Here is a 12,842-nt window from a genome sequence, read left to right as displayed (position 1 = left end):
AAGAAAAAGAAAAAATTATCACTGACAGTCAAGGTCACCGAGGAGAGTGCAGCTTATTCAAGCATGACTAGATGCAGAATACCAATAATTAATTGCAAACAATTGCAGAGATGGGGTTTCAGTTCACCACTAGACAGGTGGTGAACAAATATAAAAATCTGCGTCAGCATTGCACCTCTGTCAAGGACCTGAATAATAAATCGGGGAATGCCCTGACCGACTGATGATTTGACCACACATCCCACAATGCAACATGCCTTACAACATTTCTTATATAACACGGTTTCAAAATTATAGGTACAAATGAGTTTCATTGGTGGATCAGCCTCCAGCGGTAATTTTTGTTCAGTGACAAAACACTGGGTTCAATTCGTATAAGGAATGCCTAAGAGGGACCCTGTTGAAAACCGACCAGTCCTGTGCACAAAAAAAGAATTTATGGTGTATGTACTGGCTGCAGGTTCACATGCAAAATAAATTTACCAGTGTTGTACTGTATATGCATCAAGTCATTTATTGGAAGATAATTTCAAAGCACACACATTAGAAGTTGCTATATATATTATATATATATATATATCTTTGTCCACAGGTAGTTGAGAAGAATTACGAACAGGTGATTGTGCTGGAAGATGATGTTAGGTTTGAGGCTTTCTTTACAATGAAACTAAAACAACTTTTATACGAACCTACAAAATTGGACATAACCTGGGATTTGATGTAAGTTCAACTATGATGCAGATACAATTATTATAAAATACACTAGTCACATTCATTGGCAACATTAACAGTGAATTATCACTATCACATATCATACATGTAAAAGATGAGATGAGGGAAAATGTGATAATTTTTAATTTTTTTGTTTTTTATTGTTCAAATAATAAAAAGTACCAATATTTAGTTTTCGAAAACAACATTTGTAATCCCACTCTAGATACCTGGGACGCAAAATACTTAACCCTGACCTTGAATCATGGGTCAATGGTTCTGATATACTGCTTTGGCCAAGCTATTCCTATTGGACACTAGGCTACATATTAAGCCAATCAGGAGCCAGGAAACTTGTAGAGCAGAATCCTTTGAGTAAGATGGTTCCTGTCGATGAGTACTTACCGCTTATGTTTGACAAACATCCAGAGTAAGTCACATTCATTATTTTTATATTTTTGGTATGATGTTGATTTCTGATTAATTGAATATAAATCTTGGTTTTTTTTTTTTCTATTTGAAAAGTATATTTTATCATGCAAATTAGTAGCAAGTAGATATGATCTTGATTTTTGATTGTTTAGTATGGTCCAAATTTTCCTTTTAGACCACAATATTAGGGATTAGCAATCAAAATAATGTTATTTGGACAGGCAAATTATTTTTGTTTATTTTTGATCCAACAAGGATGGGATGCCCCCTGTCCCTGCTGGTGTCACCGCTGTGATCTTATACTTTAGCTTGTAACTCTTGGTGGCCCAACCTCAATCCAGCTAATTTGAGTTGGAGTGGTTGACACAGCATAAATTCAGGACAATTATGCTTTGTTCTTTATGAAATAATGCTAAGTAAATCCTAAAATATATGGTAGTCTGTTGGCAAGGCACTTTATCTCTGTTTTCTCCCTCCACGCAGGATTATAAAATGGTACCTTGTTGGATGTTGTGGTATAAAGTTGCTTGTGCACAATGTACAGCAGCATAATACTCTGTATATTACCAGAGAGCAATAATTTGCATGTTTCTCTGTTCTGCCAAATTATCAATCTAATGTTAATTTTCTCAATAAATAATGTCAAGTTGACGAAGGCTACGTTCAGACTTGGAGAAAGCCAGGCTTGAGTTCAGCCCGGCTCAACGTTAAGCCCGGCTTAACTTTGCCGGGCGTTCAGATTAGCGGGTTTAGCCATGCGAGAATTTGTATAATAATGAACCGTAACCAGGAAACGTGTTTCAAAACATTGCTCCCGAAACGTACGCTCACTCATAGCGTACATAATTGAATGCTGATTGGTAATTTCTTCACCCGAAGTCAATGCAAGACCCCCCGCAACGATTAAAGCCCAGCTTAGAAAAGTTAAACACGGTGGCGCACCAGGCCTAGTTACTATAGGAACACAGCCTGGCTTGAGATAAGCCACCTGGTTCAGACTGGCACGTGGATAAACCCGGTGAGTTGAGCCAGGTTTATCCACCTTGTCTGAACTATGCCTTATACCCGGTTAACACAAGAAAAAAAAATAGCACACATTCTCTACTAAATTGTGTCTGTGAATGCGCATCCGTGTACAGCCAGGTACTCTGCACCAGACGGTCGTCAGCCGATGCGATTCTATGTAGAATGCAATGCCATGATGTCACAACCAATTATCTTTAAAGGTAGCCACCAACAGTCAGCACCAACAATCTCTGTCATGTTGTTGAACATTCAGAGGGAGCGTCAGACGACCGTCGTACGATGCAGTGATTTCTCAGCTTAAGAGTAGCTTTTTCCCTGCGTAATATCTATGTAAGAAAAACCAACATCGATATGTTATTTAGCAAGGATCTGTGGGGATAGTAACGGGACACAAGTCTGTAGCACGTGGCCCCTGTATTATTTAATGTGGTGTAAATATGTTATAATAGGTCATTCACCATTATCAAACAAGTCATCAAAGAGGTGGAAGCTATTGAAAATATGTTGGACAATTATAAACCTAGACTTGAACTGTTTCCCATAAATCCTTTTTATCCTGTTACTGTTTAATACTGCAGTCTACATTCTTATTTCAAGTGACATGCATCGTGGGCTTTTCCACGTTACAGTGTCATCTATCTGTGTTTAACAAGTTAACAAGGAAATATATACATGTCCGTGTGCCATATCTTCAAGGCAATTATTATTATTTCGTATGTTAAACTACATCATGTACAACAAATCAGTTCAAAATTGGCAGTTGGTGAGGTATTCCACCAGTTGAGGGTTGTCAATCTCAGATAGTGGGCGAAGAGGGCCAATCACAGCACACTCGCTAATAACATGTTCATAAGTCTGTATGTGCCCACAAGGACAAAGATCACTTTCTGCAATGCCCCACATTTTCATATTGGATGCAAAACGTCCAGTGCCTGATCGTAGCCTGTTTAGTTGCACCCAAGCCTTCCTACGAAGATGGTTGCCAGGTGGGTGGGCTGACCAGCATTCGATGTATGGCTGCAATTGCTCAGGAACAGTTGGTACTGCACTTGCCAATGCTGCTAGTCGTTCCATATGTGGGCGCAGGGGCCTCCGTGAGCGCAAGGCAATGAAAAAAATGGCAATGATTACAGACTTTGCTGCAGTCACTTTGAAGACATTTCGGACTGATTAATATGCAGCTACATGCCTTGTTAAGGGTTCACAATTATCAACATCTTCACAAGTGTACAAACAGTACTCTTTGTTTGAACCCCCTCTGTCGCCTCTGAAAGTGTACGTAAAAAATGTTGATTTTGCAAAGACGTTCTCAATTTTTTTGTGAAGTCAACTAAAATACTGTACTTGGGTACAAAAATATGTATGTTTTATATAAATTGTTGTATTATTTTAAATATATCATGTTATTTTGAATCCACAATTCATGCATATGTAAAAGAGTTCAAGTTTGTCCATCCCTCCCCACTAGTATACAGTTTGTACACTTGTGAAAGTGCTGGTAATTGTGAATGACCCCTAATTAGTTGTAAATATACTTTCCGTATCACCCAAGGATCACACTTTAAAAAAAAAAAAAAGTGCTTAAAAAACATGGTCTTAAAATATTTGTAAACTGAAAACGAACAGACTTACAACATAATTGATGTCTAAAGAATCCTATGTTTAGAAATTAGAATTGGTTGAGCAAGGAGACTGGCTATTTATATGTTTGTATGTTAATGTGTGTAAAATTACAATTCTTGGTAGATACTGAATCAGTAAATATGCCAGTGTATTTATTATATGGTTGAAAAATAATTTATAAAAGTGACAAATATTCATATTGTTTTGCTAATGGCCGATATGGTGCTATGTGTAAAACTTGCAGAGACGTATAAAGACTACAGATAGGAGGTATACCCATATACTGTACCTGTATTAGACACTAAAACAAACTAGCACTCTGTTGTGGAGGCCTGACCAGAACAATTTAGATTACAGTTCCTAAAAGAAAGCAAATACTCATTTGCATGCATGATAAACTGTTGAATAACTGCTGCCCTCAAAATTGGTTCACACATACATAGTCTAAAATGTTTAATAAATTCATCTGGTGTTAAGTTAAATTTGGTCAATTTTTTTTCTTTTATGTTGAACCAAAAACCATAGATAATATATTACCTGTAACGTTTCATTGCCAAACTGCCAACTTCTTCCGACTGAAGCCTGTGTTATAAAGGTCTGGTTTGGTCCAGGTTGCAATGGATTGCACCACCAACTGTCCTTGATGTTTTAACAGTGGTACATCTCTGGGGGGAAAAGAATCCAACATAGATAGAAGGAAAATAAAGGAAAGGAATCTGCATCAGAAAAAGGGATCACAGCATCAACAGAGACATCAGGGGATAGGATTTGCCGCTGGAAAAATTACAAGCAGAACGGGGCCCCCGGAGACATACCACAGTTACAACATCGAGGACAGTTGGCGGCGCAGTCCAGTCCAACCTGGACCAAACCAGACCATTATAGCACAGGCTTCAGTCTGAAGAAGTGTACAGATTGCCAATGAACCATTACAGGTAAAATATTATCTACGTTTTTTGGTTCAACATAAAAGTGAAAAATTTGAACAAATAATCTAAAATGTTTTTCAAAGATGATTTTAAAGCTAAGCTACTGGGCTGTGGGGCATTGATGCGTGGAGTACGCATACGTACACAATGCAACCATCTCTGATGCATTTAGTGTACACAATGAAAGCTATCTCTAAAGCAAGTAGTTTTAATAATTATAGCGGTGCTCAACAATAACATGTGAAATACATGACACAATAAATTTAAAGTTCTATGATGTAGGTATATTCCAACATGATTTTTTTTCAGTATTGTACTTCTGCTGTCTATTGTAACAACAGTATTGTAATTGTGTGGTGATTGCCATACAAGTTTCACTGTGGTATCATTCATCAAATCCATTTTAGCACGTTATTTTTTCATTTTGGCATGATTTTACTTTTATATTTTTCATAACTCAACTAAACTCACTTTGCATGGATTCTATTTTATGTATATTGAGCCCTATCCAGCCTATCAAATTTCATTTGACAAAAACATATAGAGTACCACAGTCGTGTCATCACGACGCCAGATGGCGCCCTCTTGTCAACAGACGTTGGTTACTGTCATCACATACCGTAGGCATCATCGTGACTATATATGGGCATACAGCAGTTTTTTGGTAAATAAAATTTGATTGTCTGGACAGAGCATTACAAGTGCTATAAAACAAGGATCTTAAAAAAACAAGATGGCATTCTCCGTGATTTACGTGTAACAAGAAGCGTCGATTTGGCAAAAAAGTAATCACTTTTGGGAGAGGGCATCCTAGTTGTTTCCATAGAAGGTGTATGGTCAAAGCTGTCAAAGTTAAAAAGTAATCACTTTTGCAAGAGGGCAAGGGTTATTACAGAATTTGCATGCGGAAATTGCGGAGAACGTTATCTTATAATTATAAGATCTTTGCTATAAAAAAAAAACCTGTGTAGATTGAGGTTGATGAAGATCATGATGAATGATGTACTTGTTTCTTATGAAATATTTGCATAATTGATGCTTACCATGCCAAAACCAGCATCCGTGACAAAAATCGTGAGAACCAGGCCAGAATGTTGGTTTTGTAATGGCAAGCCTCTCTTGATATATAGTATATTAAAGATATGCCGTCTGTGATGAGCTATTGACTTAAAAATGGATAATTAAATTTTAAAATATCTTACTTTGTAGGTTTAAACAAATTATTTGCTTTTAATTGAAAATTAGAATGGAGAAGATTTTCACCATTTAGCAGGCATATAAAAAAAAATGTTTTCCTTCTGCCTATTATGGTGATGAAAAGTTGATAAATTTTGATATTTTCCATATTTAACACAGACCGTATCTTTAAACTGCAATTGCAATTTTACATGCAATATTTCATATAAGTCTTGAAGTTTTGCATGACAAAGTGGCAATAATTATAAATTATAAGCATTTAGTACACCATGTGGCGTATGCTTCAAATCTTAATATTTCATATTGCTATGAATTTTTTACAGGGAGGCTTGGAAATCACATTTTACTAATCGCAATTTAATCACACTCTCCGCTCATCCTCTTCTTATGTACCCCACTCACTACATTGGTGATAACAATTACTTTAGTGACACAGAGGCCTCGACAATCTGGGATCAAGTTTGTACCGAAAAAGATAAGTCACTCTGTCTTTCTAAGGAGGACCGAGAGAAAGTCAACGACAATGACTGGAGAAACAGCGCCAACTTATATTTGCCAGAGCATTCAGAGTTATGATATTCGGTGAGATAAAGTGACTAGGTTAAAAGCTACCCCTCTCACATCATCAATAGCCTTTTATGCTTTATAGTAGGGGTACAATTCATAATAGTATTATCCTTGTTTGATAAAAATTTGTTTTTGCTTCATTTTGTTTTATAAAAATGTAATTTTTTTATTACTGTACCAACCAATGGAATTCTTGACAATGTTGTCAATATTTGTTGTCATGTAAGATTGTGTGCTTATCATTGAAGGTGAAAATGTTTATAAAATATCTTTTATGGTTTTGCTGCTGATCTGTGCTTGTGCATGACTGTATTTTTATTGACTTTCTGCATGTTCATTTGTCTTGCTTTTGCCATTACACCCAATACCACCATGGTACAACTTGTGTCACCATGGTACACAACTATGGTGCTACTAACACCACCACGACTAATACATTGTGAACCCACCAAACCAATAAATCAGGTTCATCGAGCTGCATTGTTATCCGATATCTCACTGGTTGAATCAGCTCCACAGATATTTGTTGATGGTTACAAATAATACCTTCATGGTTCAATGGTGTGATTCAACCATTGTGTAAATGTTCAACCAACTTACCTTTATGGTTCATACATCAACCAATGGTTCAACAATTTCCAAATGCTATGAATGTAGTTACTTGAATTTGACATTTTAACTTACTACTATATGCAAATACTCCTAAATCTGAATTTCTGCATGTTTTATGAAAGTAAAGTACAGAATAAAAAAGCACTACCAACAAGAAAAGAGTTTCTCATTATTGGTGTAACTGCCAAGCCATGTGCTATCTAACAAGTCAATTTTGGGTGAAACTTTTTCTTTCTTGACTGATTTATCTTTTTTTTAATTACATTAAAAGATTTTAAAATGCAAGTATATTTGTGTTTTGCAATGAGAAAAGATTGTTTCTAATGACATTTTCTTTCCAAATTACATTCATAAATTAAAGAGTTTGTTATTGGGCAATGTCACTGTGCTCTTAAAATTTTTTTTCTCCATACTATGAAAAAAAACTAATTGTTTTGGTGTTTTTTGTAATATATGCAAATATTTCAAATCCTGTGTTTTGCATAATTATTATACGTGTATAGTAATACGTGTATAGTACAAAATTGGAGTTTCGCATATGGTACACAAGTACTAATAGTTTTTAAGACACTTAAATACACTGATTTCAAACTGTTTGTTTCAGGCACAAAAACTCCAATTTTGGATTCTGGCCAACACTCTGAAATACCAAAAAATAGAGTCCCTGAAATAAGTTTTCCTTGGAAAGTGATTTGGTTTGGTGTTGGAGTCCCCTGGGCCAGCATTTGTGACATTTTAGTTTGTTTTGTGTGTTTGTATTTTGCTTGTATGTTGTTTGTTTTTCCGGAATAAATTGATTTATGCTGAAAGTCTTGTTTCATGCTCAAAAATAAGTAGATAATAAGTAATGATTTTGGAGTAACTTGCATTAGAAGCAGAAACTTCAATTTTGGAGTATACTTGCATAGAATTTACAGAAACTTTTTTATTATTTTTGTAAAATACACAAAAATTTCAGTTTTAGAGTACAGTATTTGCTTAGCATACAAAGAATTATTTGTCTGTACATTGCACTTAAACTAATAGTTTTCAAGATGAAAAATTCCAACAAAAAGGAAAATATTAAAACATGCTTATGAGGTTATTGTCTTTTAATGTCTTTAGGTTTTTATAAAATCTTGTAAAATTATTGTAAAAATAATTGTTTTAGAATTGAATATAAATACTGCCATTGTTATATTTCCATGTTTTAAACTATTTTGTAAACTGGTATTCATCAAATGAAAAGGTAGAAGGTATACTTTATAGAACCTTGGCCCTCCAGAATTGGTATATTTTTACACTAAGCCCAGATTTCATGCATATCATTGTACAGATAACAGTATAATATTATATGTATAGATCATTATTCATTGCCCAAATGAAAATAGCAAATGTATTTTTTATCTATGATTTTATAGAGTACTTTGTTTATTACTGTGACTAATGCTTGTGCTGCCTATAGCTTCTACCCCTCTACACCTGCAGTGACACTGTCCAAATTTTATGTGGCTTTAATATTGAAAGTGCATTGGCCCTGAAGTCATAGAAATGATAAATGATAATGTTAATGATAATGAAAGTTGTTATAGTTTAGGATTTCATATTCAAAATATATGTACAGTACATATATACTTTGAGAACAACTATAGCCCGAACTCCTTTATGTGTTCTTGAAATGAAACAAGACCATTATTTATGGAATTATTTTTACAGTTATTCATAATGAAGATAAATAATGTTATGATACTTGTGCTTGTAACAGTAATATATTGTATCATAACATTAAATTAAATGCATTATTATGGTGATGCTGACAATGACAACAGTGGTGCCAGCAACTACAGCAATGCCAACCATGCAGAGGGTGATGTTAACAATAATGATAATATAATATTAACAATAATTAATAATATTAGATTTCTAACAATTTTATAACAGTCATAATTGTAATGATACAAACAAATTAATGCATATTACACTTAGTATTTTGCCAATTAGTTCTATTCAAGTGTGACTTTTTCAATACAGAGTAGTGTACACAAACCAATGATAATAATATTCAAGCACTGAACAAATAAACATAAGATGGATGAGGGTAGCCAGATAAAAAAAACATCACCACCATCATCATCATCATCATCATCATCATCATCATCATATCATTATTATTATACTTTCAACAATTTCTAACAATTACATAATCCTCTTTTTGAGTGGAATCATTTAAATGCAATAATCCATGCTGTGGTTGTTAGGGAGCTTTTGATTGCACGACGGTAGATCATAGAACGTCACTAAAAGTCATCTTCGCATGCAAGAACGTTAAGTTCTTGTCTCTTGGATCCTAGAATTCAATTTGACCAAATCTACATATGCAGAGAATGTAGGACGCCTGGTAGGACGTTCACATAAGTGATTCTGTTCTAGCGTCGCATCATTGCACAAATCGAAAGTTCCCTATTATTAAATCTCATTTCCTCTCCTCTGGATTATTACTTTTAAGTGTTTGCCTCCTCCACAAAGCTAGCCACAGGCCTGTCATTTTACATGTAGTATTATGTAGTTTGTAGTGGCATATAGCATTGTGTTAGTGCTTGTCTCTGTAATTATTATTACTATCATTGCTGCTGCTACTACTCTGCTGATCTTACCAGAACTATTGCTGCTACACTACTACTACTACTACTACTACTACTACTACTACTGCTACTGCTGTACTACTATTTTTCTGTATTATTTAGTATTGTTGAATTTGTCTAAGATGCTCCCTCTGTGTTTACAGGAAAGGTTGGAAGGATCAGTTTTCCCCAAGAGATCTCATAACTTTTTCAGTGCATCCATTACTGGTGTACCCAACACACTACTACGGGGAGCCTAACTACTTCAGTGATACAGAGGCCTCCAATCTCTGGGAGAGTGTATGTGACACACACGATTCTGCTGAATGCCTTGAATTAAAAAACAGAGAAGGTAGAGATGACATAAACAAGAAGAAAGAAAACGACCAGCATATTCACCCTGATTTATGATAGTACACACTGCTCCTGACAAGTATCACAATTTTTTTTTAAACAAAAATCTATAAAGTTATTACTTAATTATTGAAACCATAAACAATTTGTTTTAAGCTATTTATGGATTTTTTCAAAAATATTTTCTGATTTTCATTAGAAGAAGCAGGTACCTCATGTACCATCATTATTAATGAGTCACTTGCTATGCAAACCATCAGAAACACTATTATTATGATTACTTTTAATTGTCAAAAAGTCGTAATAACTGTGTTTTTTTTTTTTATGTTATTTTCACTGTGATATGGAACCGGTTGACTTTCATTACCAATTGTGAGTGTACTTGTTGTACAGGTTGTACTGTAAAAGCTCTGATGGAAACCCTAGATTGTTTCTTTTGTTTGATATTCTGGGTGGGTAACAATGAAATACTGGTCACTGTATTTAAGTATACATCAAGTATTTGAAAAATCAATAACTGACTACATTTTCTTTAATAGAAATTCACACAAATGACTGAAAATTAAAGATTACCATAAGCAATCCACGCTTTACATGCGTTGTACCTGTATCATCTTTAAACAACTTTATTAATTGTCATCTTCTAAGTCATCAATTCATCAGGAGTGTTCACCACAAATTTAAATGTTGGTAAGTTTGCCTTCCTGATGGTTATTGAAATGTTGCCCTATAGGGTTAATATTAGAGTAGTAGATCGTTAATTGGTTAATAGGGTAGTGAGTGAGCTAATAATAGTGCATGGGTCATAAATATAATACTGGGTTCAATTAATTAAAAGATTTATGGTAACTTTTAGAAATGCCACAACTAGTTGTCACTGACAAAATAAGCCTTTATTTCAATATTTGTTGTCATTCTAGTTAGTTAATAAACAAGTACTGTCTGGAAATACAGGAAGATCTAACTTATGATTTTAAAAATTGTGTTATTTTCTTGTACTACTTTATAAGGCTTGTTAGAATGCTCTACATAACTCTTGCCTGTTTTTTATCATTCCTAGTGTTAATTACATGAATTTATAATAGTTTTTCAAGAATTTGAGGTTCTGAATCATTGTGATACTAACAACACCACTTTATGTAGCCAGTACCGGTTGTTACCAAATTATGCAGTATTCACATTGATTTGCAAGGATAAGGATTCTAACAAATGATCAATATTCATATTGACATTGAATACTACCATTTGTTTAACCAAGTTGTTGCAACATTCATGTTGAATTTGCTTTAACAGTAGTTTTAAAAAAGGGTGTGCAACATTCATGTTGAATGTACTACAACAATACCAGTGATCCTAACGAAGGTACACTACATTCATGTTGACATTAAATCTTAAATCCACAAGTGGTTCCACCAAAGGTGTGCACCATTTGTGTTTAAATTGGACACAATCTTTGGTTCCACAAAAACATGGTATTACTGTACCAGTGTTTTCAGCAAAAACATGCAACCACCTTTGGTTACTGTACACCAAGTTTATGTGACATTCATATCAGATTGGGCATAATCGGTGGTTCCACCAAATCTGAGCAACGTGTATGTTGATTTTGCAGTGTAGTACCTGTGGTTATACCAGAAGTGTGTAACTTTAAATTTCAAATTTGAGAACCAGTGTTCCCAATAAATTGTATTTTGAAAATCTAATGGTTTAACCCAAGGTGTACAACATTGTTGCTGGAGTTAAATTTAGAAACTGCAGTGGATTCACCAGAGGTATGAATGAGTGGTCCAATAACTTAGAAACTCCAGTGGTTTCACCAAATTTGTGCAACATTGTTGCTGGAGTTGGACAACCAGTTATAAACTACGGTGGTTTCACTAAAACTGAAACATTCTTGCTGGAGTTGGACAACCAGTGATCCCACTAACTTAAATTTAGGCATTACAATATTTTCTTCAAAGGTGTATAACTTTAATATTCATATTGGAAAACTAGTGGTCTCACCATGTTAAATCACCACCAGAAGGACCCCACTGGAAATATGTATTTTAGACTTATGAGCTAGTACTGCCCAATCACCACCACAAGGACCCCACTGGAAATATGTCTCTTTACTTATGGGCTATCCTTGGTGTTTACACCGTACAAATCCAAGTTACCATTATCACTTACCATTATGTTTTGAGGTATTATTGAGATGATAATGCATAGTTAGTATTTTTTAAAAGGAATTGTTATAATAAGTTCACCATTGGTTAGCACTTATTATTTCACTAGTTTATTTAAAAAAAGATCAGTATAGTTGAATATTAGCTGGTAATCCAAATGTAACATTCAGTCAAAGACCACTGCTTATTTTATTTGACATAATTTTTAGTCTGGCTGTGGCAAATTTTTGTATTTTATTATGCGAATTTAATATTTAGAAATCTGTATTGCTGTAATAGGTAATTTGTAGAGCCAATCTGATTAGTCTGTATATTTACACTGGCTTTGATGTCAGATACATTGAATATTCAACACTTTGGTGCTCCAGATATAATATCCTGCCCAGGAATTATTTGTATATTTACAGGCAACTTAAATATTTTACTTAACATTTGTCATTGCAATTGACATGAAAACAAGACTAAGGGTAGTAAACAGGTGTGTAGTTGTTAAGATACAAATGGTGCTAAAACGTGTTTTCATATCATATATTATATTTTTATAGAAAATATTGTGTGACAGCCTATATAATATGCTCACTATTAATATTACAAACAGAATGTATTTTTTAACAGTATTACAT

General features: G+C 34.3%; 1 protein-coding gene and 1 long non-coding RNA gene across 3 annotated transcripts in view; one reads left to right on the top strand and one right to left on the bottom strand.

Annotated features, from left to right (window-relative positions):
- LOC117124948 (procollagen galactosyltransferase 2-like) overlaps nucleotides 1-11,019 on the top strand; it is a 63,051-nt gene extending 52,032 nt beyond the window's left edge. Inside the window, exons 8-11 of one of the 2 annotated variants that reach the window (XM_033271287.1) lie at nucleotides 593-720; nucleotides 938-1,141; nucleotides 6,242-6,500; nucleotides 9,862-9,999. In XM_033271287.1, coding sequence (XP_033127178.1) covers nucleotides 593-720; nucleotides 938-1,141; nucleotides 6,242-6,494 — 585 coding nt within the window. In that variant the 3' untranslated portion in view covers nucleotides 6,495-6,500; nucleotides 9,862-9,999. Of the gene's footprint in view, nucleotides 1-592; nucleotides 721-937; nucleotides 1,142-6,241; nucleotides 6,501-9,861 lie in introns of both variants that reach the window. The other variant, XM_033271288.1, reaches the window with a different exon arrangement.
- Nucleotides 1,152-12,842, bottom strand: part of LOC117124950 — a 13,782-nt gene continuing 2,091 nt past the window's right edge. Inside the window, exons 2-3 of the long non-coding RNA XR_004448050.1 lie at nucleotides 4,330-4,457; nucleotides 1,152-2,495 (exon numbers count right to left, since the gene is read on the bottom strand). This is a non-coding gene — a long non-coding RNA (uncharacterized LOC117124950). The remainder of the gene's footprint in view (nucleotides 2,496-4,329; nucleotides 4,458-12,842) is intronic.

This window comes from Anneissia japonica, unplaced genomic scaffold (assembly GCF_011630105.1).
Source record: "Anneissia japonica isolate Jap-2015-1 unplaced genomic scaffold, ASM1163010v1 scaffold8236_len642391_cov169, whole genome shotgun sequence".
Classification (NCBI taxonomy): Eukaryota; Metazoa; Echinodermata; class Crinoidea; order Comatulida; family Comatulidae; genus Anneissia; species Anneissia japonica.
The sequence above is the reverse complement of the archived record's forward strand: the minus strand, read 5'-3'. Positions and strand labels throughout refer to the sequence as shown.